Raw genomic sequence first — 26,631 nt, 5'->3', positions numbered from 1 at the left:
AACAGACTATTCACCAGCGTCCAAAAGCAGGCTTTAAACCTGGAATACTGCTAGATAACTCATTAATTAACAGACTATTCACGAGTATCCAAAAGCAGGCTTTAAACCTGGAATACTGCTATATAACTCATTAATTAACAGACTATTCACGAGTATCCAAAAGCAGGCTTTAAACCTGGAATACTGCTAGATAACTCATTAATTAACAGACTATTCACGAGTGTCCAAAAGCAGGCTTTAAGCCTGGAATACTGCTAGATAACTCATTAATTAACAGACTATTCACCAGCGTCCAAAAGCAGGCTTTAAACCTGGAATACTGCTAGATAACGCATTAATTAACAGACTATTCACGAGTATCCAAAAGCAGGCTTTAAGCCTGGAATACTGCTAGATAACTCATTAATTAACAGACTATTCACCAGAGTCCAAAAGCAGGCTTTAAACCTGGAATACTGCTAGATAACTCATTAGTTAACAGACTATTCACCAGTGTCCAAAAGCAGGCTTTAAACCTGGAATACTGCTAGATAACTCATTAGTTAACAGACTATTCACCAGTGTCCAAAAGCAGGCTTTAAACCTGGAATACTGCTAGATAACTGATTAATTAACAGACTATTCACCAGCATCCAAAAGCAGGCTTTAAGCCTGGAATACTGCTAGATAACTCATTAATTAATTAATTAATAGACTATTCACCAGCGTCCAAAAGCAGGCTTTAAGCCTGAATACTGCTAGATAACTTATTAACAGACTATTCACCAGCGTCCAAAAGCAGGCTTTAAACCTGGAATACTGCTAGATAATTCCTTTGTTAGTGTATTAATATAAACTGCTAGCAGCACTGTAACACGCACGTTGTGATTACGCAATATCAACCCCTGACCTCCCTTTTTTTTCTCCAATCGCTTTCGCGAAAATTCTGGAAGTCTGTGCCCCGGAACGAGCATAACCCTCATTCTGATTAATAATATGCCATAAATACACCACTGTCTGTCAATTCAAGACATAAAAAAACATAAACCGACATGACAGATAATGAAATGCACCATTTCGCGTTAATGCACCGCACACGACGCTTTAATTACTAAAGAACAGAGAGCGGCTCAGAGTGCGGGGCGGCCGGCGTGTTACCCGGATGAACGAGCCCATGTGCGCTGCAGTGGGGTTACTTCAGTCGCAGCAGCGTCGCGCTCCTGGCGTTATATCCTCACGCTCGGCGTTATAGCCCTCAGACTTCTCCAACGGCTTGTTGCTCGCTCGTCCTGTTCACCTTCAAAGTAAGTCGGTTGCGACAATTTCAAAACCGTACGCCCCGCGTCTGCTGGACACGGAACTTTTGCGAGTGAAAGGTGATGTTGCTGCCTGGTAGGAGAAGTGTTAGCTAAAGTAGAGGCGAGGCACACGACTGAGGCCAGTATGACTGGTAGGAGTAGTGTTCGCTAACCTAATGTTAGCTAAATTATACGTCTAACGAGGCCAGCTAGATAACCGCGCTCTTTTTGTGTCGGATGCATGCTCGTTAACTAGATACCGCTACCGACCCATCGCCTTATTGCTTTCATTTGTTAGCTAACCAGCGCTATTGTAAATGACCAGGCTGTTTTCTAACGTCTGAAAACCTGATATTAAAGATCACTAGCAAGAGAGAAGTAGGTAACTAGCTAACCACGGAGTACTTGTCTGTCTGTTGTGTGATTTGCGTTGTTAATGCCCGTTGTGTTTAAACAGTGTTTCTATAATCTAAGCATGAGCGGGCTAGCGAGAGCCATGTCTGAAATAAGAACAGTCAGTGGCGGCTTGGCTAGCAGAAACGATGAATAAATGTCCCGTTTGGCAGTGTTGCAACAGCTACGATTGGTTATTTGACACCATGTTTCTAAAACGGCTTGTGTTTTGTTCCGTTTTGCTCCGTTTCGCGCTTAACGGGGCTCCAGAGGTCGGTTAGCCATTCGGGTTGCCATGATGACGCGTGGAGCGTTTGACCTTGTGTCGCGTGACCTGAGCACGCGTGGGGAGGGACGAGAGCCACGAATGAACCAAACTGTTAAAAACCAGTTAAACAATTTAATCCCTCACGGTGAACCAAACTGTTAAAAACCAGTTAAACAATTTAATCCCTCACGGTGAACCAAACTGTTAAAAACCAGTTAAACAATTTAATCCCTCACGGTGAACCAAACTGTTAAAAACCAGTTAAACAATTTAATCCCTCCCGGTGAACCAAACTGTTAAAAACCAGTTAAACAATTTAATCCCTCACGGTGTTTTTGTTTGTTTTATTATTATTATTATTATTTTTAAAAAAAAATTTTAAACCTCTCCTGAATACAAATTGGCATTCTAGTCAGGCTGCTTTATAGATTCGTTTTCACGTTTTTAGAGTGTTGGCTCGATATAATTTAACATTAATAATAATAATAATAAAAGAATTTAGTTATTAACACCAAAATATGTACCTTTTAAATTCAATAGCATGTGTCCCGTTAGGGGGGAAAGGTTTGCACTATATCTAGTAGGTTCTACAGAAATGCAATTAATGTCCGCTAGGGGCGCAGGCTAACGTTGTCCCCTGATCTCACGTGACTGAGTACAGTGGGGTGATGAAAGCCATGTAGACTGTAAGGAAATGCTCCTGTTGAAAGTCAAAATCGACTGAGATATAATTGTTTAATTTTACAATGCACATACTAATAATGGATCAGACGCTTCACTTTTTTTCTTTTCTTTTTTCTTTTTTGCTTGCTCTCCAGAGATGCTACGTTTGCCTAGTGTGATGAGACAGATGAGGCCGGTGTGCAGGGCCCTGGCCCCGCACCTCACCAGAGCCTACGCCAAGGACGTTAAGTTTGGGGCAGATGCCCGTGCCCTTATGCTCCAAGGTGTGGACCTACTGGCGGATGCAGTGGCTGTTACAATGGGTCCAAAGGTTAGTTGGTTACCCTGTAGCAGGCAGCCACAAGTTGGCAGTTGATCCATTTTATTTTTACTGTCCTAAGGTTTATATAAAGGCATGTCTTCTTAGAATACCTTTTTAAGAATTTGTCTGTGTTGGTGCAGAGGCATACTTTTTAAGATGTAAGGTCTGTCCTTATCTCCCAGGGCCGTACCGTCATCATTGAGCAAAGCTGGGGCAGCCCCAAAGTCACCAAAGATGGCGTCACGGTGGCCAAGAGCATCGACCTGAAGGACAAGTACAAGAACATCGGCGCCAAGTTGGTACAGGATGTGGCCAACAACACAAATGAGGAGGCCGGAGACGGCACCACCACGGCAACTGTGCTGGCACGCGCCATCGCCAAGGAGGGCTTCGACACCATCAGCAAAGGCGCCAACCCCGTGGAGATCCGCCGTGGGGTCATGCTCGCCGTGGACACAGTCATCACTGAGCTCAAGAAGCTGTCCAAGCCTGTTACTACACCCGAGGAGATCGCTCAGGTAAAAAATATAGAGTTGAGTATTTGTGTGTTTTTGTTTAAGTGTTAACTGTAGCATGCCTAATGGAAGGGCTTTGTTAATCTGTTTGTTGTTTGGCTTTAAACATTGGTGTAGGTGGCCACGATTTCTGCCAACGGGGACACAGAGATTGGTACGATCATTTCCGATGCCATGAAGAAAGTGGGACGCAAAGGAGTCATTACTGTGAAAGTACGCGCCTTTATGCTTGCTTAATACTACTAGTGTGTTGAAGATGCTTCCATGATACTAATACTCATCCTCATACAGGATGGCAAAACTCTGCATGATGAACTGGAGATCATCGAAGGCTTGAAGTTTGACCGTGGCTACATCTCGCCCTATTTCATCAACACGGCCAAAGGTCAGCATGCGCCTCTCCTCTAAATAGTAGTAAGAACAATGCTAGTCTTAACAAGTTCTGTTTGTAGAGCACCTTTCTCAGATTATGATCGCTTTTCAGAAACAATGAAGCATGTGCATACAGAGACAAAATATGTGAGGCAGGGTACAGGAAGGTCCATGTAATGTGACAGAACAAAAATGCATAATACAGCTGCGGTAAACCGAGCCCTTGGAACGAAAAATCCATACTTGTCTGTTTACTGTTTTTTCTGCGTTCTTCAAAATATGAAGCCTTATTGCAAATTTTTATTTTTAAATTTAATATGAATAGAGCAAGGCAAGTCTAAAGTATAATTAATTAGCAATTTAATCTAGTTTTAATGTAACTGTTGTACAAAATCAGCAACTGAAATAATCAATTACACAAAAGTGGGGGGTGGAATAGCTGATGCATGTTTTTCCATTTCAAGGGCTCAACTGTTGTATGTACACTGTGATTTGAATTGACTAAGTTTGGCATCCACACTTCCCCGGTCACCCAACACCCACCTACTGCTGTGCCTCTGTAGGTCAAAAGTGTGAGTTCCAGGATGCCTACTTGCTACTAAGCGAGAAGAAGATCTCCAGTGTCCAGAGCATTGTGCCAGCCCTGGAGATTGCCAATCAGCACCGCAAGCCCCTGGTGATCGTGGCTGAGGATGTGGATGGAGAGGCCCTCAGCACTCTGGTCCTCAACAGGTTTGTCCCTATGTTTCTTCGGGCCAGATGGTTTTCAATGATTAAATGATCATTTCAATGATTAAAGGTCAGTGCTGTAAGTCATGTTTTACTCCCACAGGCTAAAGGTTGGACTTCAGGTTGTAGCTGTGAAAGCCCCAGGCTTTGGAGACAACAGGAAAAACCAGCTGCAAGATATGGCCATCGCCACCGGGGGCACTGTAGGTGTTCTAGGCTAAACGTGCATCTGCTTGATGCATGATTCTACTTAAGCTGTCTGTGTCGTTCTGTGTGACTGAAGAGCACCACGTCAGCCGACTCCAATTTCATTCAGGTCTTCGGAGATGAGGCCATGGGCCTTGCCGTCGAGGACATCCAGGCGCATGACTTCGGCCGCGTAGGTGAGGTGGTCGTCACCAAGGACGACACGATGCTCCTGAAGGGCCGCGGCGACCCGGCCACCATCGAGAAGCGTGTGGCTGAGATCGGCGAACAGCTGGAGCACACCACCAGTGACTATGAGAAGGAGAAGCTAAACGAGCGCCTGGCCAAGCTCTCGGACGGCGTGGCCGTCCTGAAGGCACGTAGCTTGCGGTTACACAGGGCTGCTCGTTCTGCCGTGCCGCGGCGGGGTCGGCTGTAACCTCCGCACGTCTCCTCCGATTTCAGGTGGGCGGGACGAGCGACGTGGAGGTGAATGAGAAGAAGGACCGCGTGACGGACGCACTGAACGCTACACGGGCTGCCGTGGAGGAGGGCATTGTTCCGGGAGGTGGCTGCGCTCTGCTGCGCTGCATACCAGCCCTGGACACCATCAAGCCTGCAAACGCTGACCAGAAAATTGGTGAGGACACGTGCCGCCATCCTTAGGATTAACTGATGATCTCCTCCCCAAAGGCCTTTTGAAGTTGATTGTGCTGGTGTATGAATGGACAGGAGTGACTTTGGCTCCTTAAGGTTGAATGCATTTTTATTTTTACCCCCCTCAGGTATCGACATCATCCGCAGAGCACTACGCATCCCTGCCATGACCATCGCTAAGAACGCCGGCGTGGAGGGCTCTCTGGTGGTGGAGAAGATACTGCAGGGCAGCGCTGACGTTGGCTACGACGCCCTCAATGGGGAGTATGTCAGCATGGTGGAGCGGGGCATCATCGACCCCACCAAGGTACGTCACGGCCGTGATACTAGAAGCTTCAGGTCGAAGCCTAGACAGTTTCTTTTGCTTGGTTGCAAGACCGTTTATTCCATGATGGGGGGGGGGGGTTTACCGCTGTGAACTGAAGGAAGTGTAAAATGCTCACTGGCTCCCCCTGCAGGTGGTCAGGACGGCGCTGCTGGACGCTGCCGGTGTTGCATCCCTGTTGTCGACCGCAGAAGCCGTGGTCACGGAGCTGCCCAAGGAAGAGAAGGACGTGCCTGGCGGCATGGGTGGCATGGGCGGTATGGGTGGTATGGGTGGCATGGGATTCTAAACGCCCCTACCAGTCATGCCCTATAGACTCTGATGTAGGGTGCTGGGGAGAGGGGTCGTGAAATGACCCCTACCCTAGCAGCCTCCTGACCTGCTGACTCTGACTCTGCCCGTTGGTAACACGCAGCGATAAAACGGATGAAGCCCCTCCCCACCAGCCCTTCTAGAAACCAAGTCCAGTCCTGCCCCTCCAGACAGGCTGAAGACCGAAGCCTTGCCACCCTGAAGACAAAGCTGTACGTGACCAGGTTCCGCTTGTCTGATTAGATGCGCTCTCGATGGGCTCAGTTTAGCCAGTAATCACTTTGGAAATCTGAACGCACTGACACTATTTTCAATGAATAATGTTGATGCAGAAGTGATTGTCAGTCAGTTTTGCTGAAAAAGACTCAGAAGCAACATACTAGGGTTAAAGCCTGCCTTAGAAAGGAGAAGCAGGGAGCTGAGGATCAGATGTTGGCTAATTCCCTTTTTTTATTGTTTTTTTTTGTCCATTCTGTAGGTTTCTTTTTATACATTTGTCTTGTTTAAAATCTCTACTGTTCAGTCCTCAGTTGAGGGAATTAAAGCATCACCCTGAAGAATGAATGTGCTGTAGTTTCTTTGCTTCAGATGTCTGGATGTTGAGTAGTAAAAATGTCAAACAAGAACAGCTGAGTGAATAAAGCCAGTGAATGCTTTGCCCAGGTTCCTAGTCACTTGTTATGATGCAAATTGGAATTAAATGTTCAATTGAAATTGGAGTGTGGTAGTTTATTAGAAATGATTGATTGTATTTAGTCTGGAGTGTGGATGAACTTGGAGCACAGCAGTTTCAGAGAAGCAGGCTGTGAGCATGCTGCAGTACCCCATTAGTGAAACTATTCTTCTAACTGCAGTTCAGCAATGGGAAAAATGAGGTCCTTTTTATTAACTGGTTACCCTCCAGGTATAACATCGCAATTATCCATCAGGTGTTTTGTATAATAGTCATAATTACTGTGATTTTTTTGTTAAATAATAAAAATGACCTGTTCAGATGGGCAGCTGTGTGAGTCTCATGCATTGTTGATTAGTTTCAGTCTGGTTTTTACTAATATCTTGGTAAACTAAATAAGGGCTTTGTTAGAATATACATGAACAAATTGGTCCACTGTTTGCGTTCACAGCTGCTTCTCTTGAAAGTGTGGGATAAATTGTTGAATGGTTAGAGTGGGTGTGTGAACAACACAAACAGCCTCATAACCAACAGGGAGAAGAACTCAGTGTTGGCTGTCTCCAAACATAATCCCATCCTGGAAATGCGTCACAGTGCAAGTATTGATATTTCCACTCTGAATAAAATAAATTCCGTTTAATACCCTGAGAGGCTTGAGCCTGAGTAGTGTGAAGCAGGCCAAGGCAGCCCAAACCACAGTTCTAACAGCCAGATTTTGGTTCTGTTCTGCATCCTTGTCTATAGCTTGTGTTACAGGCAGTACCAAGTTTCTAAACTAAATTATATAGTTTAGTGGTAGCATTGCAATTCAGGTTTTTGTGCTGTTGCTGTAAGTACAATTTAAGATCCAATAATGCATTTTGCAATATTTATTGCTTTAATTACTCATGTTTTAGATTTTAGGCCTGTCTTTACCAAGCTCCAAACTTAACCACACTGGAGCTTTTGGGAGAAAGTGCTTCTTTGCATCATGACAGTCTACATTGTTCATCCTGCATCACTACTGAGCCCACTTTAGGTTTCACTGGCCCTCAGTGAATTCAGTGAAAACTGTTATTCAGAGATGGGCAGCACAAGAACCTTGTGCTGTTTTACCTTGTGCTGTTTTGGGTTAATTATCAGCAAAGCTATACACACACACTTATGAAACATGGATTTTGCCATTTTGAACTTCTGGACACTTACAAAACAATAGAGTTGTGTTATTCTTTGTTACCTTGTTATTCATGTTTAAATTTGTCAAAGTCTTCAATAAAAAGAATAAAAAAAGTGTGTGTAAATGTGTTTTATATATATAAAAACACACATTATATAGAATTGTTGGCAGCACTGTGAACAAACCACACCAGACGGCAAGGCTGATTTTAAATAGAAAATTTTTATAAACCATGCAGGCAGGATACATACACAACACACTCATTAAACACCTTAATTAACACTAAAATAATCCCCTCTACAAGAAATGACAACCAAAAAAATATTGTACACTGTATTCTATTGTGGTCTTACATAATTTATGTACATGTGGTTTTCCCATAACCAAAATAAATATTTTGTATGTTGTCAATGCATACATGTTAAGATAACGATAAATAAAATGCATCTTGCTATGTAAAACGGCAGTCAGGGAACTGGGTATGAACTGGAATCTTTCAGGTCTAGGGTTGCAGATACCCCACAGCTACAGCAGTCGCTCGGGAGCCGTGAAGGAGATCGCCCTTCTGCCCTCCCAGCGTTTGGGCCCTTCCAGCAGTGGATATCCTGACATGCACTGTACTATTGGCTTTGAAAATCAATCTTTACAAATATATTGCACACTATTACACGAAAAATACCAATTAGTCCCTTGATACGGACAACGGACAACTCTGGTTTTCAGTCTCTGCGTCTCACGGCACTTGTGAGGCAGAAGGCTCTAACTTCCTGCTGGTCAGTCTTGCATGCAGCTTTGACTGAATGTGTGCAATTGGCTGCAGTATCAGTCAATTTATAAATACACTGTACTATGCACCGAAATGAAGTCTCATTTTTCCCCCTTTTATACAATACCTAAAAGCTTTTCAATAAATACAGGTGGTGTCTACAGATGATGGACATCATCCTCACTGCATCCAGTCCTGCTCTGCTCAAATAGTGATCATTTTTTAAAAAAAAGTCATAATTCAAAAGTCAACTTAGATTCTTCAGAACAATGGCTCATTCCAACTGAAATCCGGATATTAGCTCAAGTGTACTCCAAAAGTATGTTACTCACAGGAGTGAGGCAGAGAGGAGGGCTTGCCAAACATCATCAAACCCCAAAATTAGATCCAGCCACAAATAATTAAAAGAGAAAAAAAAAAAAAAAAAAAAAAAAAAAAAAAATTAAAATCAAATATTTCATTTGGACCAGGCACTCTAGTTGCAGAGGCACATGAAGTTGTCTCTATAAGGCTCACCCCCCCACACGCAATAAAACCCTTCCTGGAACCCCAGAATGCCCTCCCGTCTTGACGACCCCACAGTGCAGAGAAAGGCTACGTGTGGTGGACCTCGTGGAACATGAGCTCTCGCGGGATCTCTGTCTCGGGGCCATACAGTTTGCAGGCGCGCCGCTCAAACGCAGACACCATCTGTTTAACAACTTCATCGAAAAACACGGTGGCCAGTTGAGAATGCAGGAGGGAACGGAACTCGAACGAAATCTGTATCGCAGACGGAAAGACAAAAAAGGGGGACAAATGTCAGTTTTCAATCTGCGATAAATGCAGTAGTATAATTAGCTATAAATGCCCCAAACAACTTGCATCAACAGCACCTGCATACCCCCAATACAAACGCACAATGCTTGTCACATTTCACTCCTTTAAGGAGTGGTTTTCTAGTTGGAGAAACGCTTCACCCAGGCCCAACACATGCTAAGCACAAAAATATACAAGTGCTACTAACAGCAAAGTCCAGAGTACATGTACGAGGATATCCAGGAAGGCCCGGACTAAAACGCCACACTGTCTCGAGGTGGTTGAAGAGTTTACCATCCGAGCATGAAGCCTGGTGGGAGGAAAAAATAAGTGTTCAGCATGGTCCGAGTAGCTTGTTCTCAAAAAGGTATAGATCACATAATGCATCAAAAAGGGCCTACCTTGACCAAATGTGGGCGCACAGTTGTAACAAGGGATGTATAGTTTTCCACCACAGGAGGAAAACCCACAGCAAGCTTTGCCTTACAGAAACCAGTGCGTCGGAATACCACGTCTGACTTTTTGCACCAGGGCACAAACAAAAGATAGTCCTCTACCCTGGCCACCACTTCATACATTTCCTGCATGGAATACCTGGGGTAGAAATAAAGAGACAGAGGAGTGACATGGAGAGAAGGGCATGAGAGAGACAGCATTTATGGACACACATGGAGCAAACGTTACAAAAAGTGGAGGTTTCAGAACACAAAAACAAACAGTCAGAAAATGTCAAACATGTGGCAAAAGACTAATTAGCCCTCACAAAGTTTGTTTCAGGCTGTTACGAAACTGTGTGTGACAGTAAATGAACAAATTATATAGGTATCAAACTAGAATGGTGTTTTTATTCCTACCCATGCAAGCACTACAGGCTTAGAATCAATTAACTAGATAACCTTTAAAAGGTGTTCTCGTGTCTTCATGGCATTTTTTATGCGTGCATGCGCGCGCACACACACACACACAGAATGTGTGCATTTTAAAATGGCCAAGATCAACAAGCTGCGTCATGAGAAGTTTATAAAAAATAACTAAATACTGCCTAAAGGAGTTTGCAGATCTCTTAAAATTCCATTTTATATCATGCTGTGTCCTCCCCAATTTCTGCATTAGCCAGAAGTTCTTAGAGTTCAGAGTCCAAGCTTGCAGCAGTTTGTATGTATAGTGTCAAGTGAATGTGGAATGTGACTTACAACACTAGTCTGACTATATAAATATTCAGTCCAGTTTGCACTTCATGTTTCCATTATCAACACTTTTCACATGAGGATGTGAGCAATCTCTTCTAAACTGAATTAATCCCTAATCTTAGCACAGATAACTGCTGTGCTAAGGTTAGCTACCTTACCAATGTGTGCTGTGATGGGACATCAGGGCATAAGCTAATTGGAGACTGGAATAAAAATAGCTAATGTCTCATGCAACAGCCACGGCAGGTTTTGCATCTTACCCGATGACACGTCTCTCAGAGTATTCTTTCCTCTTGTTGAAAGAGTCAACGAGGTTGAAAAAGTTTCTGGATTGAGAGACTGCAGCACGAGCAGGTAATGCTGTTACCAGCAGTGGCACCCTGGTCATCAGAATCCCACATGAGGACAAGTACCTGTACACAATAAATGGTCAGTAATCAGAAACCCACATCACAATAGGAAAATTAAAAATAAAAAAAAAAGATGGAACTGTACAAAATGCTAGACATTACATATGGAAACAAACAAATTAGACATAGGGAATCTCAGAAGATTTTAACATTCTAAAACTACCAAAATGGAGTTAAACATGAGCACCTCATAACATTTGCAGTTTGAGCCATCTCCATCCAGTCAATACTTTAGACACACACATTTTCTTTAGGGGTGCATTAATAACACTATCAATAGATACCATAGTGCATGAAGTCTCAAACCGTTTGTCCTTCCACAATAAACCCATTCCTGTGAATCACACATACATCCAATGCTGCAGCATAGGACCAGACAGCAGTAGATGGTAACTGGTCATTGACCCTACCAAGTTTGCCTCTACATACAACCCAGGCTAATTGATTTATACAAATAGTGTATCAAAGAAGAAAAACACTGCCATACGATTGTCCAGGAAACTCCTTTCAGATGAATGAACAGATACTGGATAAACTTCAGCACAATTAAAGAAAAAAAAAAAAAAAAAAAAAGACAGAGACATGATAAATTTAGCCTACCGTCTGGAATGTGACCATATGACAGGTCAAAGGTAACAGCACATAATCTCAATTTATCAGTTAATAGCTGATATCTAATAACACTTACTACTGGTGAATTTTATGGTAGAGAATAAATTACTGGAAATAAACTGTTGTGACATTAAACAAATAAATGAAGGTAAAAAAGTGGCTGAAAATTGACACCATTTCTGGGCACAGAAAATATTTCAAGTATGCCATTTTTCATCACCAGAGATGTGTGGTCTGACAGAAGTCACTTCTGTCAAACAGCTCAATACCTCTTCACTGTCATTCTCCAAGTATTTTTGCTGAAGCTTCATACCTGCCTTCTTGACCCACATGCAGCAGGAAGGTTCATAGACTACTTTTATGTTCTTACAGTGCACATTACATGATCTGTACAAATACTGAACAATGAAGATAGAGGAGCAGTTCCAGACAGCACATGGTACAAAAGGCTGCACTAGAGAAATGTGCTACAGAGCTTTCACAGTGACCTAGGTCACATCATGCCTAGGACTTGCATTTGACGCTGAACTCAGAATTAGGTTAACCGCCACAACAAGCTTCATGTCAAGAATGAACACCTCATGTGTCACAGAACACAAAATCCAGTTGCTGAAAGGACTCAGCAACAACAACGGAATACTACAGCTGTAAAGTACCCATGTAAAATTGCTCTGGCTTGAAAGAGAGACTCATGTCATGACTTCCCTCATATCATACAAAGACAATAGTAATGGGTGTTGGACCTCTGTAATAAAAATTTCAAAAAGAATTTGCTCCATGTCAAGCTCTGGGTATCGATGACAGTGTATAGGTAGCAGGATGACCGTCAGCCAAATATGACGAAAGGGCCACTACTATGGATTTGGATTAGGAGCCAAGTGTAGGAGCTTCCCATGCCATAATTTTCCATTGGTACAAATGTGTCCCAATACACTCACTTCCCTCACGTACCGGTCCCAATACACTCGCTTCCCTCACGCACCGGTCCCAATACACTCGCTTCTCTCATATCACTGCAGCTTGCGTCGCTGATCTAACTTTCACCGAGAGCTTTTAAATACCTTGACAAGATATGCAAACAGCTTGCAGGCCATCTGTAAGAGTGAAGAACAGCTATAAGACCTATTCAAGACACAGGTCTTAGGCTAGATAAAAGACTGCTTTACATTTTAGAGATTTGGGCAATGTCCATACGATAACAAATCACTTTGTTAAACGCATATGTACAAAAGTAACAAAGGGTGTAGCCTAGATCTGTATCACCTTAATTAGCTATCCCTAGTATTGTTAGCCCGAGGGGAAAACACGCGTGCCTTGCAAAACAGCTATGCAGGTTACGCTGCTTAAACGGTTGACAGAAACTTGCAAGGGGCAAAAAAAAAATACCAAAGTGGATTTGGACAATCCATGTATACTTAGTCTTGCCAGTTAAACTTTCGCTATGTCACGTAACGGTAACTTGACTTAGGTAACATTTTGCAGCCGGCCAGGATACATCGCGTGACTAGCTAGCGCTAACTACTCAAGATTACATCTTACACCGCAACTGAAGCTAAATCACCTAGCATAGGTTAGATAACAGCTGGTCATCATTACAAGAGAGGTTATCTAGAATTAACCCGTTTCATTAGCTAGCTAAAGTCCCAATTCAGCTTGTACAGTAAAGAGCAAGGTAGCTGGTTGACCACGTTAATGTTCGACATTCTGTTAAATGTTATATGCCATCAGAAACTGTTTTAGTTAGCGTTGCTAGGTTTACCAGTTAACGCTAGCTACCTTAAGGCTATCGGACACAACTTCTTAGCGACTTTCACTCGCTACGCGAACCGTGAAAACGGGTGAATTCATGTATAATAATCACTCGTTACCTCACGCCATTCTTTCTCGAGGTTTCGCGAGTGGCTGTGGACGGCAACTGTTTAATACACTCGGCCACGGCTCTCCGCAAACACCGGGCACCTCTCGCCATTTTTCCGCTCTGTCTAAACTTCACCTTCCCCCCAGCTAACTACGTCTCCGACGCCAAGGCCCGCCCTTTACCGGGGCGCACCCTACCATCCGGACAACCCCATTGGGCCAAGGCCGTTGTGTGGGCCGTGTCAATTGGCTGAGTTGCATGTCTGTCATACTCCTCTCTCTTGACGTAGGGGTTTATTCCGCGGAATGGGTGCGTGCGCAGAAATGTCACGAGATGCGGGATTGAGTTGCCCGGACTAGGCGAGCCGAGGTGCATGTCTACTAAAGGTTACGGCTAAATTTGTTAAGGACGCAATGCAAAAGCTCTTGTGCTCGAAAAATATGTATAAAAAGACATCTTAAATGTAATACGTCACTCAAGACGTATACGAAAATTGTGTACGAATATCGCATTCTCTGGCATTCATTCAAGTTTGGTTTATTTGTCACATAAACAGTATACACAGTATAACTCGCAGTGAAATGGTTTGGGAGTGCTCTGTCCAAACTGAGGAGAAAAAACGGGTGTATAGGGAGAAAATATATATATATATATATATATATATATATATATATATATATATATATATATATATATATATATATATATATATATATATATATATACAACCATTCATTCAAACATAGATAGTTGTCTCTGAATCGAGTTGGGTTTTTTGGTATTATTTCTTGGTATTTTTTTGGTATTTTTTGGTATTATTATTATTATTGTTGTTGTTGTTGTATTGTGTATTTTACATAACACTTTTGCTATTGTCCAAAAAGTCTATTCTATATTTTGTTTTAGAACAACACTTCAGATTGTGTCCATTTACAAAGTACATTTCCCTAGACACCCAGTGACTACAGAAAAAACAACTACATTCGCAGGACCTCAGATAGACCCCCGTCTTCAACAACAGATGTGTAAATGCCACCGCTACTGGAAAATAACATATAAAGCATATAAAACATATAAAGCTTTATATAGGTAGCGGTGTGAATCCACATCCTTTCTTTTTTATATATAAAGGTCGACTGGTACGATCGTTTGAAACCGAAATTCCATTCATCCTTATTCCTTTAGCATTTATTTTCATTTTCCAGTCATCATTATTACGTTTGCCGTGCGTCCACGCCCAACGTTTTAGCGCGCATGCGCCGCTGTGGGACGCAGAAGAGACCCGAGGCCTTCCGGCAGCCGTTCAGTATCGACACAAAGATGGCGAAGATCGCCAAGACGCACGAAGGTGAGTGGCTTTCAGGAATCCTCACCATACTTTTATCTTCGTTTGTGTTCTGTAGGTGTTTTTAAGTAGTCAGGTTTATGTGGTTCACGTTATTGTTTTGCCGAGCGCAGCATCCTTGCGGTGGACAGTGATGTGAACGCTGAGGAGAATATGGCGCCTGAGCCTTTACACGGCTGGGCCGACAACGCACTGCGTGTTAGCCGACCTGTGTAGCTTCTCGATTAAGGCCCCACGCCTGGTGTTTAGTGTCGCATGAATTACGGTTGATCTTAAAAAATCTATTGGTGCTGAATAGTTGTTAATAAGCAAGGATTAATCTGAGGATCTACAAATAACGTAACGCTGGCTAGCATGGCGAGCTAGCCGATAGCTAACGAGCTAACGGCCTCCTCAAAATGGCGACAGCTGGATGTTTCTACCTACCTACCTACATGTCCTATGCACGGAAATAACGGCCTTAGCTGGCGCACTTCGTTGCACCAAAACAATAGCTAACTTAGCTAGCCGACGCTAGGATTCTCTGTCCAGATTGGAGTCTTCTCTATCTTCCTACCAAGCGTTTGGACTTTGAATAAGTAGTCCTAGGTTGCTAACGGTATCGTGTGTGTGTGTGTGTGTGTGTGTGTGGCGGATTCCGTGTTGGTTCACGCATTTTACACTTAATAGTAATACAAACTCAGTTATCTAGCCGGTTGTGTAGTTATTACTGCCTTCCAGGTTTAATGCAGGCGAGCAGCAAAGACGTGTTTCTATGAACGTATGCGCCGTTTTAGTCGACCGTGTTGTTTAGGAGCTCAGGTGTTACCCGTGGCACTGATGTAGCTAGCGGATTAGCTATGCAGGAAGATTTGCGGATTTGCTCGGACTCGGAAAGCGCAACTAAATGTCTCGGATCTCATTGTAACTTTGTGGACTGTCGCTTTTTTCAGACATCGAGGCGCAGATCCTGGAAATCCAGGGAATGAAGGCAGCCCTGCTGGAGGAGGGAGAGCAGGGTGTCGGCCTGGATTCCACAGGGTACTACGACCAGGAGATTTACGGAGGCAGCGATAGCCGTTTTGCCGGCTATGTCACCTCAATTGCCGCTAATGAACAGGAGGATGTAAGTCTGTTGGTGCTCTCATGTTTGATTTAATTTAAGCTATACAGATGTAGTGAAGTGTTGCCAGGTTTAAATCCATGTGCTCTCTGTAGGATGATGAAGAGGACTCTTCCACAAGTTTGCTTGGGCAGAAGAAGCCAGGGTACCATGCTCCAGTGGCCATTCTCAATTCCATTCCCCAATCAGACGAACAGGTAATTTATGTGGTTTTTTTTACATTTGTTCCGCTTTCTTTAGTACATAAGATGTGATTTGGCTCAGCTTCGTTTTCAGTCTGCATTTAATGTGTATGCAAGTGGCGACTCCGCTGATGGTAAATTCATTCTTCTGTAGTATGATCCTTTTGCTGAACACCGACCACAGAAGATTTCAGACCGTGAAGACGAGTACAAGAAACGCAGGCAAAAGATGATCATCTCCCCTGAGCGGCACGACCCATTTGCAGATGGTAAATGTCACACCATCGATCTCCGTCATAATCCCATCCCTGTTCATGCTGATTAGTACAAACTTATATTTCCCAATACTGGTCCAGGTCAGCCTTGTTGGTGATTAACCCTTTGAGCGCTACCCAACAACTTGTTCCCCAGACTTGCTCCCCAGCCTTTCCTTGTATTGCTACCTTACTCCTCTGAACACCTGTTACAATGTTGGACATAATTGGACAGATTTAAATGAGATTTTAAATTTAATAATAGATTCAGTGTTTGCTGTATTTGAGATGTGTCTATGGGAACTGTTAGTTGGGTGGTGGTGGTATTTCAAAAGTTAGTATACCCAATGAGACGTGGGTTGCAGGTAGGTGTGAGTTTGTTTCGAAGGGTTAATGGATCAGTATGTGTTCTGGTGTTTCTGGGATAAAACAGCTATACCAGGCAGATCGAACACTAGAGCTTTATGAATTAAAATAACCACTGGCTGCAAAAGATTTTCTGTATTCTCATTTTAGCTTAGAGGGTGATCCTAACCAAGACCCTGATCTGTACAAAGGACAAACTCAAACACTGTACTTTGGGAGTGCTGCTGCTTTTACCTTTGGGAAGCAGTGCTGTGGCAGTAGTGTTTTTCATTACTGGCTCTCTTTGCAGTTCATTTGCCAGGTTTGAGCAAAAAAAACTTTCTATTAGCCAGTCACATGACAATGTTGCTCAGGTGCTCTACCACGGATTCCAGTTCACTAGTATTGCTGCAAAGTTCACATAATGTGGCCATTTAAAAAGCTGATAGGAAATTAGAGGATGAGGTATGTTGCTTTTGCTAGCATGAGTATAAAGCAGTCTTTTAAACTCTGCACTTAAGATTGGTGGGTTTGGGAGTCTAAAACAGGTAAACTCATTCACTAGTACATGACTTCACATACAGAGGACAGCTTTTTTTACACACATCTGCATCACACGCAAGTATTTGTGTAGGGGTAGAAGCAAGTATTGATAAGGATCAGTTACCTTGCATGTAGTTAATCCCAGACAGGGGCTTCATCTATATAAAGTGTTGTGTAAATATATTTCTATTTTATCTTAAAATAGAAATATATGTTAAAGAATCTGTGTACAAAGATTCCACAGGCCCATACTAACTGTCCTTAATTTCTCTCCTACAGCAGTACTGCTTTGCCAGTCCTGTCTGCACTCTCTTAAGGGTGCAGCACCTCATCCCTGTGTAGGTTATGGTGAACAAAAAAAATGAAGCGAGTTGATCAGATTTAGGACTATATTTCTGGGGGAAACACCACAGTCTCTGCAACCCTGCATTCTAATATAGTAGCCATATGACCTCATCCTCCCCTGCCTTTATTTTTTCATTTGTTTTATCCTGTACATCTTTTAGGCTTTTGGTTTGATATAAAACCCCCTCCCCCTTTTTTAATTTTTTAAAGAAATTCAAGATCCTAGTATCCAAAGCTACTTAAAAAAAACGAACTTCAGTGCTTCATATCAAATTTTAACTATTATTCTCACAAGGGTATATATATATTTTTTTGCCTGCGATACACCAATTTGTATTGTTTTGTAATTCTAATTAGATTGTAGTCCCATGTGAGGTTTGCGTATAATGAGGGGTTTTTTTTTTTGAGTGACATGAGCATCACAGGTGGTATGCTGTTGTGTGTGAGTTCAAACCCTTTTCCAAAGTGTTACTAATGGTAAAGAGAAATTTTCTAGGCTTCTTTTCTGCCGGTTGAAGTCTGACTGCAGAAGGACCCTTGGCACTGAAAGTGTACGTATTCTGGAGAGCACAGCCCAGGACCCTGCAACAAATGATGGCTATATCCTCTCCTTTTCTGTTAAAAGATCCAGCAACCTCTATCTACCTACCTGTTCTTAATCACTGAATGTTAGGAGTGTTTAGTGCTAGGTTGTTATGCGAGAGGACATTAAATAAAAACTTTGTGATAAGGTCAGATCTGTGGCGTAGAGTGAGGGCCAGTTGACTAGTGCTTAGTGTGTGTGGACGTGCCGCCTGTCATGCTTTCCTGGCTAAGTGGCTCGCATTTTGTTGGTGCTCTTTCGCGCAGGGGGCAAAACGCCGGATCCCAAGATGCAGGTCAGGACCTACATGGACGTGATGAAGGAGCAGCAGCTCTCCAAAGAGGAGGTACCCAGTGCACGCTTTCCCCTCTTCTCGCTCACTGGTCGGGCCCCCTCTATTGCGTGTTAATCAACACCTACATGCATGGAGTTGCTCGGGCAACTCATAATTCTGTTCTTGCAGCATGTGCTTTTTTTTCTGAACTCGCCTTTCTTTGCACAGAGAGAAATCAGGCTGCAAATGGTAGAAAAGGCAAAGTCAGGGGACCTGAAAGCGGTGAATGGCTCCGCCGCGTCTCAAGCTGCCGCTCCCAAGCGCAAGCGCCGCTGGGACCAGACTGCTGACCAAACACCAAACGCCACACCCAAAAAAGTGTCCAGCTGGGATCAGGCAGATTCTGCCATAGACGTAGGTTTACAAGCGCACACACACTTGTTTATACCCATTTTAGTCTATCCCAAATGATGCTGAGACTGGGAATGCAAGTCGTTTGCTGTTCTTAAAAAAAAAAACTTTCATAGATTGCATCAAGGTACTGACGTTGTTAAGCTGAATGTCATCCACATCTGTTCAGCTTTGAATTGTAATGCCAAAGCAGTCAGCCGTTTGAATGCTATTGCAGAGGTGTACATGGAGTAGGAGTACAGTTATTTTTATGCATCGTTTTATACCACATCACTCCTCAGTATCTTGGAGCCTTCAATGTTGGGTCGGAGACAGGATTTCCCATAAGCACTGTAGTTCAAAGGGCTGATCTGGTTTTGTAAAACGGTTTCTAAGAAGTGATCAAGCATAGGCTGGTTGTTTACCACATCCTCTTTTCCCCTGGTATGATGTTGCAAACTATGGAATGCTTTATATCCTGCTCTACACCTCAGACACCAGGACACACCCCTTCTAACAGTCGCTGGGACGAGACACCTGGTCGTCCTAAGGGTAGTGAGACGCCAGGAGCAACCCCCAGCACCCGCATGTGGGAGCCCACCCCCAGTCACACCCCTGCAGGGGCTGCCACCCCCGGCCGAGGGGACACTCCTGGCCATGCCACGCCTGGCCATGGCGGCGCCACTTCCAGTGTGCGCAAGAATCGCTGGGATGAGACACCAAAGACAGAGAGGGGTATGTGCCGTTTGCCTTTATTGTTTTGTTTGATGCTCCATGATGCTGAATCAAAAAAAAAAAAAATGCAGACATTTGATATCAGAACTGGTGAAGCCACTTTGAAAAGTGGTAAAACATTGTTGCGTTAAAAATATGATCTGTTGACATGATTGTGCCAATTCCAGTTGGTAAATGTTCTATACTGAATAATCTTTTGACCCATTTTCAGAGACCCCTGGTCACGGCAGTGGTTGGGCTGAAACCCCTCGCACAGACAGGGGGGATGAGTCTGTGGGTGAGACTCCGACACCCGCCAGTAAGCGAAAGTCCCGGTGGGACGAGACTCCTGCCAGTCAGGTGGGCTCCTCTACTCCTCTGCTTACCCCTGGAAAGACCCCTATCGGCACCCCTGCTATGAACATGGCCACTCCTACTCCAGGTATGGCTCCGCAATAGCATAACATGGTGTTTTAATAATGGCTCTTATTTTTTGGGGGAGGGTTTCTTGGTTGGTTGTGTGCAATGGTAATGGACTCTACATGTATGTTCTTCCAGGTCATCTGATGAGTATGACCCCTGAGCAACTGCAGGCTTGGCGCTGGGAAAGGGAGATTGATGAAAGGAACCGTCCTTTGACTGATGAGGAGCTGGACGCCATGTTCCCTGAAGGCTACAAGGTATATTGGACACCAGTTAGACTCAGTAGAGATTGCGTCGTCTTGCTGACGATGCTTAGTGCTGCTGGACGACATGAGATTATTAACTGCTCTCATTGGTTGCTTTTCCTACCAGGTGCTGCCCCCACCAGCAGGCTACGTGCCCATCCGCACGCCTGCCCGCAAGTTGACCGCCACGCCAACTCCCATCGGCGGCATGACTGGCTTCCATATGCAGACTGAGGACCGGTCCATGAAACAGATGAATGACCAGCCGTCGGGCAATCTGCCCTTCCTCAAACCAGACGACATCCAGTACTTTGACAAACTTCTTGTGAGTGTGTCCCCGTCCTTCGGTCCTGTGCGTTCCCCGTGTGATGTGTTCCCATCAGAGAGCTGTGCACTTCAGGTGTTTTTATAAGGTTTTGTCCCTTTTTAGGTGGAGGTGGACGAGTCCACCCTGAGCCCCGAGGAGCAGAAGGAGCGCAAGATCATGAAGCTGCTTCTGAAGATCAAGAATGGCACCCCTCCCATGAGGAAGGTACGGTACCCTGGTTTCTGTGTGGCTCTTGTCCTCTGGCTACTTGCTCTAATCAAGGGAACCGTTTTAATGACCATGGGCACGGTCTCTCTCGTGTACTCTCAGGCAGCCCTAAGGCAGATTACAGACAAAGCCCGGGAGTTTGGCGCCGGCCCCCTCTTCAACCAGATCCTGCCCCTGCTCATGTCTCCTACTCTGGAAGACCAAGAACGCCACTTGTTGGTGAAGGTCATCGATCGCATCCTGTACAAGCTGGATGACTTGGTTCGACCCTATGTCCACAAGGTGACTTTTACATGCTATACTGACAAGTACTTACACCATTGTATTTAAGTTTTTTCCAGTCTTTGTTGAACTGCGCTTCTTCTTGCAGATCCTTGTGGTGATTGAGCCCTTACTTATAGATGAGGATTACTATGCTAGAGTGGAGGGCAGAGAGATCATCTCCAACTTGGCAAAGGTAGGTGGTAACCCTGCTTGGCATGTTGCGCTGCATGTGCCACATACAATGCACAGTTATTGTTTTGTTTTATCGTTGTTGGTGTCGGATGTTTACGAAAACCTATTTGCTTCCACAGGCTGCGGGTCTGGCCACCATGATCTCCACAATGAGGCCGGACATTGACAACATGGACGAGTATGTGAGAAACACGACTGCTCGCGCCTTTGCCGTGGTGGCGTCTGCCTTGGGCATCCCATCACTCCTGCCTTTCCTCAAGGCCGTGTGCAAAAGCAAGAAGTCCTGGCAGGCTCGCCACACGGGCATCAAGATCGTGCAGCAGATCGCCATCCTCATGGGCTGTGCCATCCTACCCCATCTCCGCAGCTTGGTGGAGATTATTGAACACGGTCAGCACTGAATATTGCTGCTAATGCAAAACTACATTAAATTATGCTGATCTTTAGATGTGCATAGAAGTTGATGTCATATATATGGGTACACTCAATTATTTGAGTTTCTTACAACAGAACTGTTAATTGTGAAATGTGTGGTTGGCTGTAGCCCTTCCCATAACATCTCGCTCGTCTCTTCCCAGGTCTTGTGGACGAGCAGCAGAAGGTGCGAACCATCAGCGCTTTGGCTATTGCTGCTCTTGCCGAGGCCGCCACACCCTACGGTATCGAGTCCTTTGACTCTGTGCTTAAGCCCCTTTGGAAGGGCATCAGGCAACACAGAGGCAAGGTGAGCATCATGTTTGGGAGGGGACAGCATCTCTGGGAGTCGGGGAGAGCTGCAGCTTCATAACCGTATGTTTTGGTTTTGTCCTTGTTCAGGGTCTGGCTGCTTTCTTGAAAGCCATTGGATACTTGATTCCTCTCATGGATGCCGAGTACGCCAACTACTACACAAGGGAGGTGATGCTCATCCTCATCAGAGAGTTCCAGTCTCCAGACGAGGAGATGAAGAAGATCGTGTTGAAGGTATCCAAATAACGCTTCGGCAGAATTAAAGGCCTCTTTCGTCACACGTCCCAGACGAACCAAAGCCTGTGTGTGTGCCTTTGTGTTTCAGGTGGTGAAACAGTGCTGTGGCACAGATGGTGTGGAGGCCAACTACATCAAAACCGAGATCCTGCCCCCTTTCTTTAAGCACTTCTGGCAACACCGTATGGCCTTAGATAGGCGTAATTACAGACAGGTATACTGAGCTGCTCTTTCTGAGGGGGAAATTTACTTCCAAATGTTTAACAGTTGGTTGTTTTGTAATGGTGTGCCTACTCACTGGATTGTTTTGCCTTTCATCTAGTTAGTGGACACTACAGTAGAGCTGGCCAACAAAGTCGGGGCAGCGGAGATCATTTCGCGTATCGTGGACGACTTGAAGGACGAAGCCGAACAGTACCGAAAGATGGTGATGGAGACCATCGAGAAGATCATGGGCAACCTGGGCGCAGCCGACATCGACCACAAGCTGGAGGAGCAGCTTATCGACGGCATCTTGTACGCCTTCCAAGAGCAGACCACGGAGGTGGGTTACCGGGCTTAGAAAATGGCTTGATTTGTAACGTTTTTATCTGGTGGGAACTGGTGTTCACATTTTTAAACGAGCAACGTTGCTTCCGTCCACCAGGACTCTGTGATGCTGAATGGCTTCGGCACAGTGGTGAACGCTCTGGGCAAGCGGGTCAAGCCCTACCTGCCCCAGATCTGCGGTACCGTCCTGTGGCGTCTCAACAATAAATCTGCCAAAGTCCGTCAGCAGGCTGCTGACCTCATCTCCCGCACAGCTGTGGTCATGAAGACCTGTCAGGAGGTAAGGGACAAATCAACTCTTACACCAAACATTATTTTGGGTTGAATGTTCCCTGGATACCATCAACCAGTCCTGCTCTCCATGTTTGACATTCTGCCCAGAGATTTTTTTTTTTTTTTCCCCTTGCCACTGTGGCTTCCAGCTTGCTCATCAGGGATCTGGGCCCCTACATTTGTAAAGCTGTTTTGTGACTTGTGTTGTAAAAAACACCCATAAATTTTTTTATTTGACGTGTAACTCTGACCTCTTTTCGTTGCAGGAAAAACTAATGGGCCATTTGGGTGTAGTACTGTACGAATACCTGGGAGAAGAGTACCCTGAAGTGCTTGGAAGCATCCTTGGAGCCCTAAAAGCTATTGTTAACGTGATTGGTGCGTAATCTAGTATGTGGATGCCTTTTAAGATGTATTACAATCGCATCTTGGGGGTTAACTAACGAAGAGTCACTGCCGAAGCAATGAGTTATGTTGGCATTTGATTTAATTTTGATTTTATCCTTCCGTTCAGGTATGCACAAGATGACGCCACCCATCAAAGATTTGCTTCCTCGATTGACACCAATCCTGAAGAACAGGCATGAGAAGGTGCAAGAGAACTGCATTGATTTAGTGGGCAGAATTGCTGACAGGTCAGTGTGTTGACCCACTCTGTGTCAGTTTTGATTCATGACAGTTTTACTTTTCAGTTTTGGCTGACACATAATCCATAACACAATTTCCTTCTATAGTGAGTCATTTTAGATTGAAACGGGATGTTTGGCTGGGACATGATGGCCAAATAATATTCGATTTGACTCATTGGCTTTTCTTGGATTGTGAAACATGATTTTGCTTTTGTTTTGTAGGGGTGCAGAGTATGTCTCTGCCAGGGAGTGGATGCGAATCTGTTTTGAGCTCCTGGAGTTGCTAAAAGCTCATAAGAAGGCAATCCGGCGAGCCACCGTCAACACGTTTGGTTATATTGCCAAGGCCATCGGGTGAGAGCACAACCGCTCCTTTTGCTTCAGAGTTGTTACTTCGCATCTTTTTTGTTGGTTGTAGGGAGGGTGGGGGGGAGAAGGTCCAACTAATTTCTCTGTGCTTGGTCCTAGGCCTCATGATGTACTTGCAACACTGCTCAACAACTTGAAGGTGCAGGAGCGGCAGAACCGCGTGTGCACGACGGTAGCTATAGCCATTGTGGCGGAGACGTGCTCGCCCTTCACTGTGCTTCCGGCGCTGATGAACGAGTACCGCGTGCCAGAGCTCAACGTTCAAAATGGTGTCCTCAAGTCCCTCTCCTTCCTGTTTGAATATATTGGTGAAATGGGCAAGGACTACATCTATGCCGTCACCCCGTTATTAGAAGACGCTCTGATGGACAGGTAAGTCGACCAGTTAGGCAACCGGTGTTCTAAAAAAAGGGTATTGTACTTCCGGATTGGTCCACGTTGACGTGCCCTGTCGTCTTCCTCCAGAGACCTCGTGCACAGGCAGACCGCCAGCGCCGTAGTGCAGCACATGTCCTTAGGTGTGTATGGGTTTGGCTGCGAGGATTCCCTGAACCACTTGCTTAACTACGTTTGGCCCAACGTCTTCGAGACGTCGCCACACGTCATCCAAGCTGTAATGGGAGCCCTCGAGGGGCTCCGCGTGGCTATTGGACCATGCCGCATGTTGCAGTACTGCCTGCAGGTAAGGCTGCGTTAAACGGGACTTCATTCGCCTCGAGTCCGCTTGCTGGAGGTGTTCTTTTACATATGTTTCCTCTCCGTTTTCAGGGTTTGTTTCATCCAGCGCGTAAAGTGCGTGATGTCTACTGGAAGATTTATAACTCCATCTATATTGGCTCCCAGGATGCCCTGATTGCACACTATCCCCTTGTCTACAATGATGAGAAGAACCCTTACGTTCGTTATGAGCTGGATTACTTCCTGTGAATACATGTACACCTTTTCATGTGCACTCTATAACCCTGTCATTGTGTCCTAGCAGCCATGTTTATAGGGCTTGGTTTGTTTTATTTTTTTTAGTTCTGTTGGTTTGCAGCTGCCCTACATGCTGTGATCAGAAAATAATTTTTAATTAAATAAAAAGGAAAAAAAAGCAGAAAGTGTTATGTACTTGGATATTTGTTTTTAAAAATGCCTCAATAATGGCAGTGAAATGTAGTGGCAGATTTGCTAAGTACTGTTAAGTCTGTAGCAGCAAAGTCTCAACATGCCTTCTGAAGTGATTTTTTTTTATTTTATTTTTTTTTCCTCTTTTCTTCTGATCTGTCAGCTATGTCTTTGCTCATCAGCCACTTGTCTGTTATTGGGATGTTGCTTAGTTTGGCTCAATAAACACTTGTGTATTAAAAGTCAAAAGTGGTGGCTCACTACTGTGATCGAGTCTGGTGACTTTAACCTGTACCTCTTGAAAATCAAACTTTTGACCTCGGTATTGACTTTTAATAGCTTATTTTGTAGCTCGTTCCCATTTTGATGGCCATGGGTTGCAAAAAAAGGCTGTTGAACAGTAGCCGAAGAGCTGTGTTGTATAAGTATTGGCCAACAACTAGAACCCGCCTTGCCATGGTCTACGCACAGTGCCAGTCAGAATGGGGAGCTGGCCCCACTGAGTGTAGCGGAGCGAAAAGCACTCTAAGATGTTCATATCTCAGCGTTCAGCCCAGGCACGGGAAGGGAAGCAGATGAGAAGTGGCATGGGTTGGAAAGGGTTGAGTGTGGTCATCTGGAACTAGCAAATCACTCTACTGGCAGTGCTGGCCTTTAAAAGGCGATGGTTGCAAGCTGCCAATGCAAAGAGCTCAGCCCTTGTATATACAAAATATCCATTATTGTGCATCCAAGAGAGTGCATCCTAGCCACACTGAAAGGCAAAGCAATAGAGAATGGTTAGCTGGGGCCCACCATAACACTGCTTGTGGGCGGGGAGTTGGGTTACGGCACCTGGAATAATAAAAATATCTGGTTAGAGCTGATACTAATGGCCCTTTTAAAATTTGCTCAACTGCAGTAGGCAGACATGGAGCTCTATGGTGTATTTTGTTGGGAAAAAGAGAAATCTTGTCATCCATCACAACTTCAGGTTAATGATTTTGATCTTAAATGAAAATGTCTCTTCAGAGAAGGGCTATTAAGGGGTATAAACTGCCTAAATGTACATACCCCATTGCTTTGATTTGCTACCAAGAGTCAGGTCCATTAGTTGATTTGGCAATATTCATTTTTCCTTGTAGAACTGTTTAACTCCCAGTTTCCAGCCTGATGGTATATTTCAGGTTTTCTGCAATTTCCCTATGAAATTCTCTCTCTCTCTAAACTGGGTTTTGGTAAGGTGGAGAGCATGCCTTTACTTGAAGACCAATTTCAGTTGGAAAAAAAATCAATTCTGAAAATTAAGACAAGAAAACCCCACAAAATATCACCACTATGCTTTGCACTGGGATGGAAGACTTTACACTGTAAAAATTTCCCCAAACATCAGATTTCCCTTTTTTGTAACCCTGTGCAGTTTGGAGGGGTGATATGGTGTAGATGTCTGTCTTAATGATGATAGTACTGGAATGGTATACTATAACACTAAGTTAAATAAGTCTTAATGCATGTATTTAACTCCATGTTTCTTTATTTAC

At 44.3% G+C, this 26,631-nt stretch overlaps 3 protein-coding genes across 8 annotated transcripts; 2 read left to right on the top strand and 1 right to left on the bottom strand.

The window, feature by feature from the left end:
• The first annotated feature begins 1,137 nt into the window (after positions 1–1,137).
• On the top strand, positions 1,138–6,583 carry hspd1 (heat shock 60 protein 1). The gene is made up of 11 exons (XM_027026283.3): positions 1,138–1,283; positions 2,757–2,932; positions 3,106–3,441; positions 3,556–3,651; positions 3,730–3,823; positions 4,374–4,542; positions 4,643–4,742; positions 4,856–5,101; positions 5,191–5,365; positions 5,511–5,689; positions 5,841–6,583. Exons 2-11 carry the CDS (start codon positions 2,759–2,761, stop codon positions 5,994–5,996), a joined length of 1,725 nt encoding a protein of 574 aa, XP_026882084.1. The 5' UTR covers positions 1,138–1,283; positions 2,757–2,758; the 3' UTR covers positions 5,997–6,583.
• Positions 6,584–8,051: 1,468 nt separating this feature from the next.
• Positions 8,052–13,630, bottom strand: coq10b (coenzyme Q10B). The gene is made up of 5 exons (XM_027026291.3): positions 13,493–13,630; positions 10,863–11,015; positions 9,814–10,006; positions 9,621–9,722; positions 8,052–9,376 (listed from the first exon to the last, which is right to left on the bottom strand). Exons 1-5 carry the CDS (start codon positions 13,591–13,593, stop codon positions 9,209–9,211), a joined length of 717 nt encoding a protein of 238 aa, XP_026882092.2. The 5' UTR covers positions 13,594–13,630; the 3' UTR covers positions 8,052–9,208.
• Positions 13,631–14,702: 1,072 nt separating this feature from the next.
• Positions 14,703–25,360, top strand: sf3b1 (splicing factor 3b, subunit 1). 6 transcript variants are annotated; one of them, XM_027026268.3, is made up of 25 exons: positions 14,704–14,830; positions 15,760–15,932; positions 16,025–16,126; positions 16,266–16,380; positions 18,448–18,527; positions 18,684–18,869; positions 19,340–19,580; positions 19,792–20,001; positions 20,118–20,239; positions 20,355–20,552; positions 20,658–20,759; positions 20,865–21,044; positions 21,133–21,219; positions 21,338–21,608; positions 21,797–21,942; positions 22,035–22,181; positions 22,273–22,398; positions 22,507–22,728; positions 22,831–23,013; positions 23,273–23,384; positions 23,521–23,641; positions 23,858–23,989; positions 24,104–24,376; positions 24,470–24,686; positions 24,773–25,360. In XM_027026268.3, the coding sequence occupies exons 1-25, from the start codon at positions 14,737–14,739 to the stop codon at positions 24,929–24,931; spliced, it is 3,999 nt and encodes a 1,332-aa protein (XP_026882069.3). In that variant the 5' UTR covers positions 14,704–14,736; the 3' UTR covers positions 24,932–25,360. The 6 variants fall into 6 exon arrangements, 4 of the variants coding, with proteins under 4 accessions (XP_081576564.1, XP_026882069.3, XP_026882073.2 ...); XM_027026269.3 differs by lacking the exons at positions 14,704–14,830; positions 15,760–15,932; positions 16,025–16,126; positions 16,266–16,380 and adding an exon at positions 16,438–18,149; XR_014125201.1 differs by lacking the exons at positions 19,340–19,580; positions 19,792–20,001; positions 20,118–20,239; ... (14 more) ...; positions 24,470–24,686; positions 24,773–25,360 and adding exons at positions 17,533–17,591; positions 18,095–18,149 and having other exon boundaries at positions 14,703–14,830; positions 18,684–18,845.
• The last annotated feature ends 1,271 nt before the right edge of the window (positions 25,361–26,631 follow it).

The sequence above is a fragment of the Electrophorus electricus genome, chromosome 9 (assembly GCF_041902795.1).
Source record: "Electrophorus electricus isolate QZ-2024a chromosome 9, ASM4190279v1, whole genome shotgun sequence".
Classification (NCBI taxonomy): Eukaryota; Metazoa; Chordata; class Actinopteri; order Gymnotiformes; family Gymnotidae; genus Electrophorus; species Electrophorus electricus.
This window is presented reverse-complemented; position numbering and strand designations above follow the sequence as displayed.

Excerpts from the sequence above, each read along its gene's own strand:
- hspd1 (XM_027026283.3), top strand. The coding sequence starts at position 2,759 with ATGCTACGTTTGCCTAGTGTGATGAGACAGATGAGGCCGGTGTGCAGG. Across the intron at positions 3,824-4,373 it reads TTTCATCAACACGGCCAAAG|GTCAAAAGTGTGAGTTCCAG; the intron begins GTCAGCATGCGC and ends GTGCCTCTGTAG. Across the intron at positions 5,690-5,840 it reads GCATCATCGACCCCACCAAG|GTGGTCAGGACGGCGCTGCT; the intron begins GTACGTCACGGC and ends CTCCCCCTGCAG.
- sf3b1 (XM_027026268.3), top strand. The coding sequence starts at position 14,737 with ATGCGCCGCTGTGGGACGCAGAAGAGACCCGAGGCCTTCCGGCAGCCG. Across the intron at positions 18,528-18,683 it reads AGCAGCTCTCCAAAGAGGAG|AGAGAAATCAGGCTGCAAAT; the intron begins GTACCCAGTGCA and ends TTCTTTGCACAG. Across the intron at positions 21,045-21,132 it reads TTCGACCCTATGTCCACAAG|ATCCTTGTGGTGATTGAGCC; the intron begins GTGACTTTTACA and ends TTCTTCTTGCAG.
- coq10b (XM_027026291.3), bottom strand. The coding sequence starts at position 13,593 with ATGGCGAGAGGTGCCCGGTGTTTGCGGAGAGCCGTGGCCGAGTGTATT. Across the intron at positions 10,007-10,862 it reads TCTGAGAGACGTGTCATCGG|GTATTCCATGCAGGAAATGT; the intron begins GTAAGATGCAAA and ends TTTCTACCCCAG. Across the intron at positions 9,723-9,813 it reads TGCGCCCACATTTGGTCAAG|GCTTCATGCTCGGATGGTAA; the intron begins GTAGGCCCTTTT and ends TCCTCCCACCAG.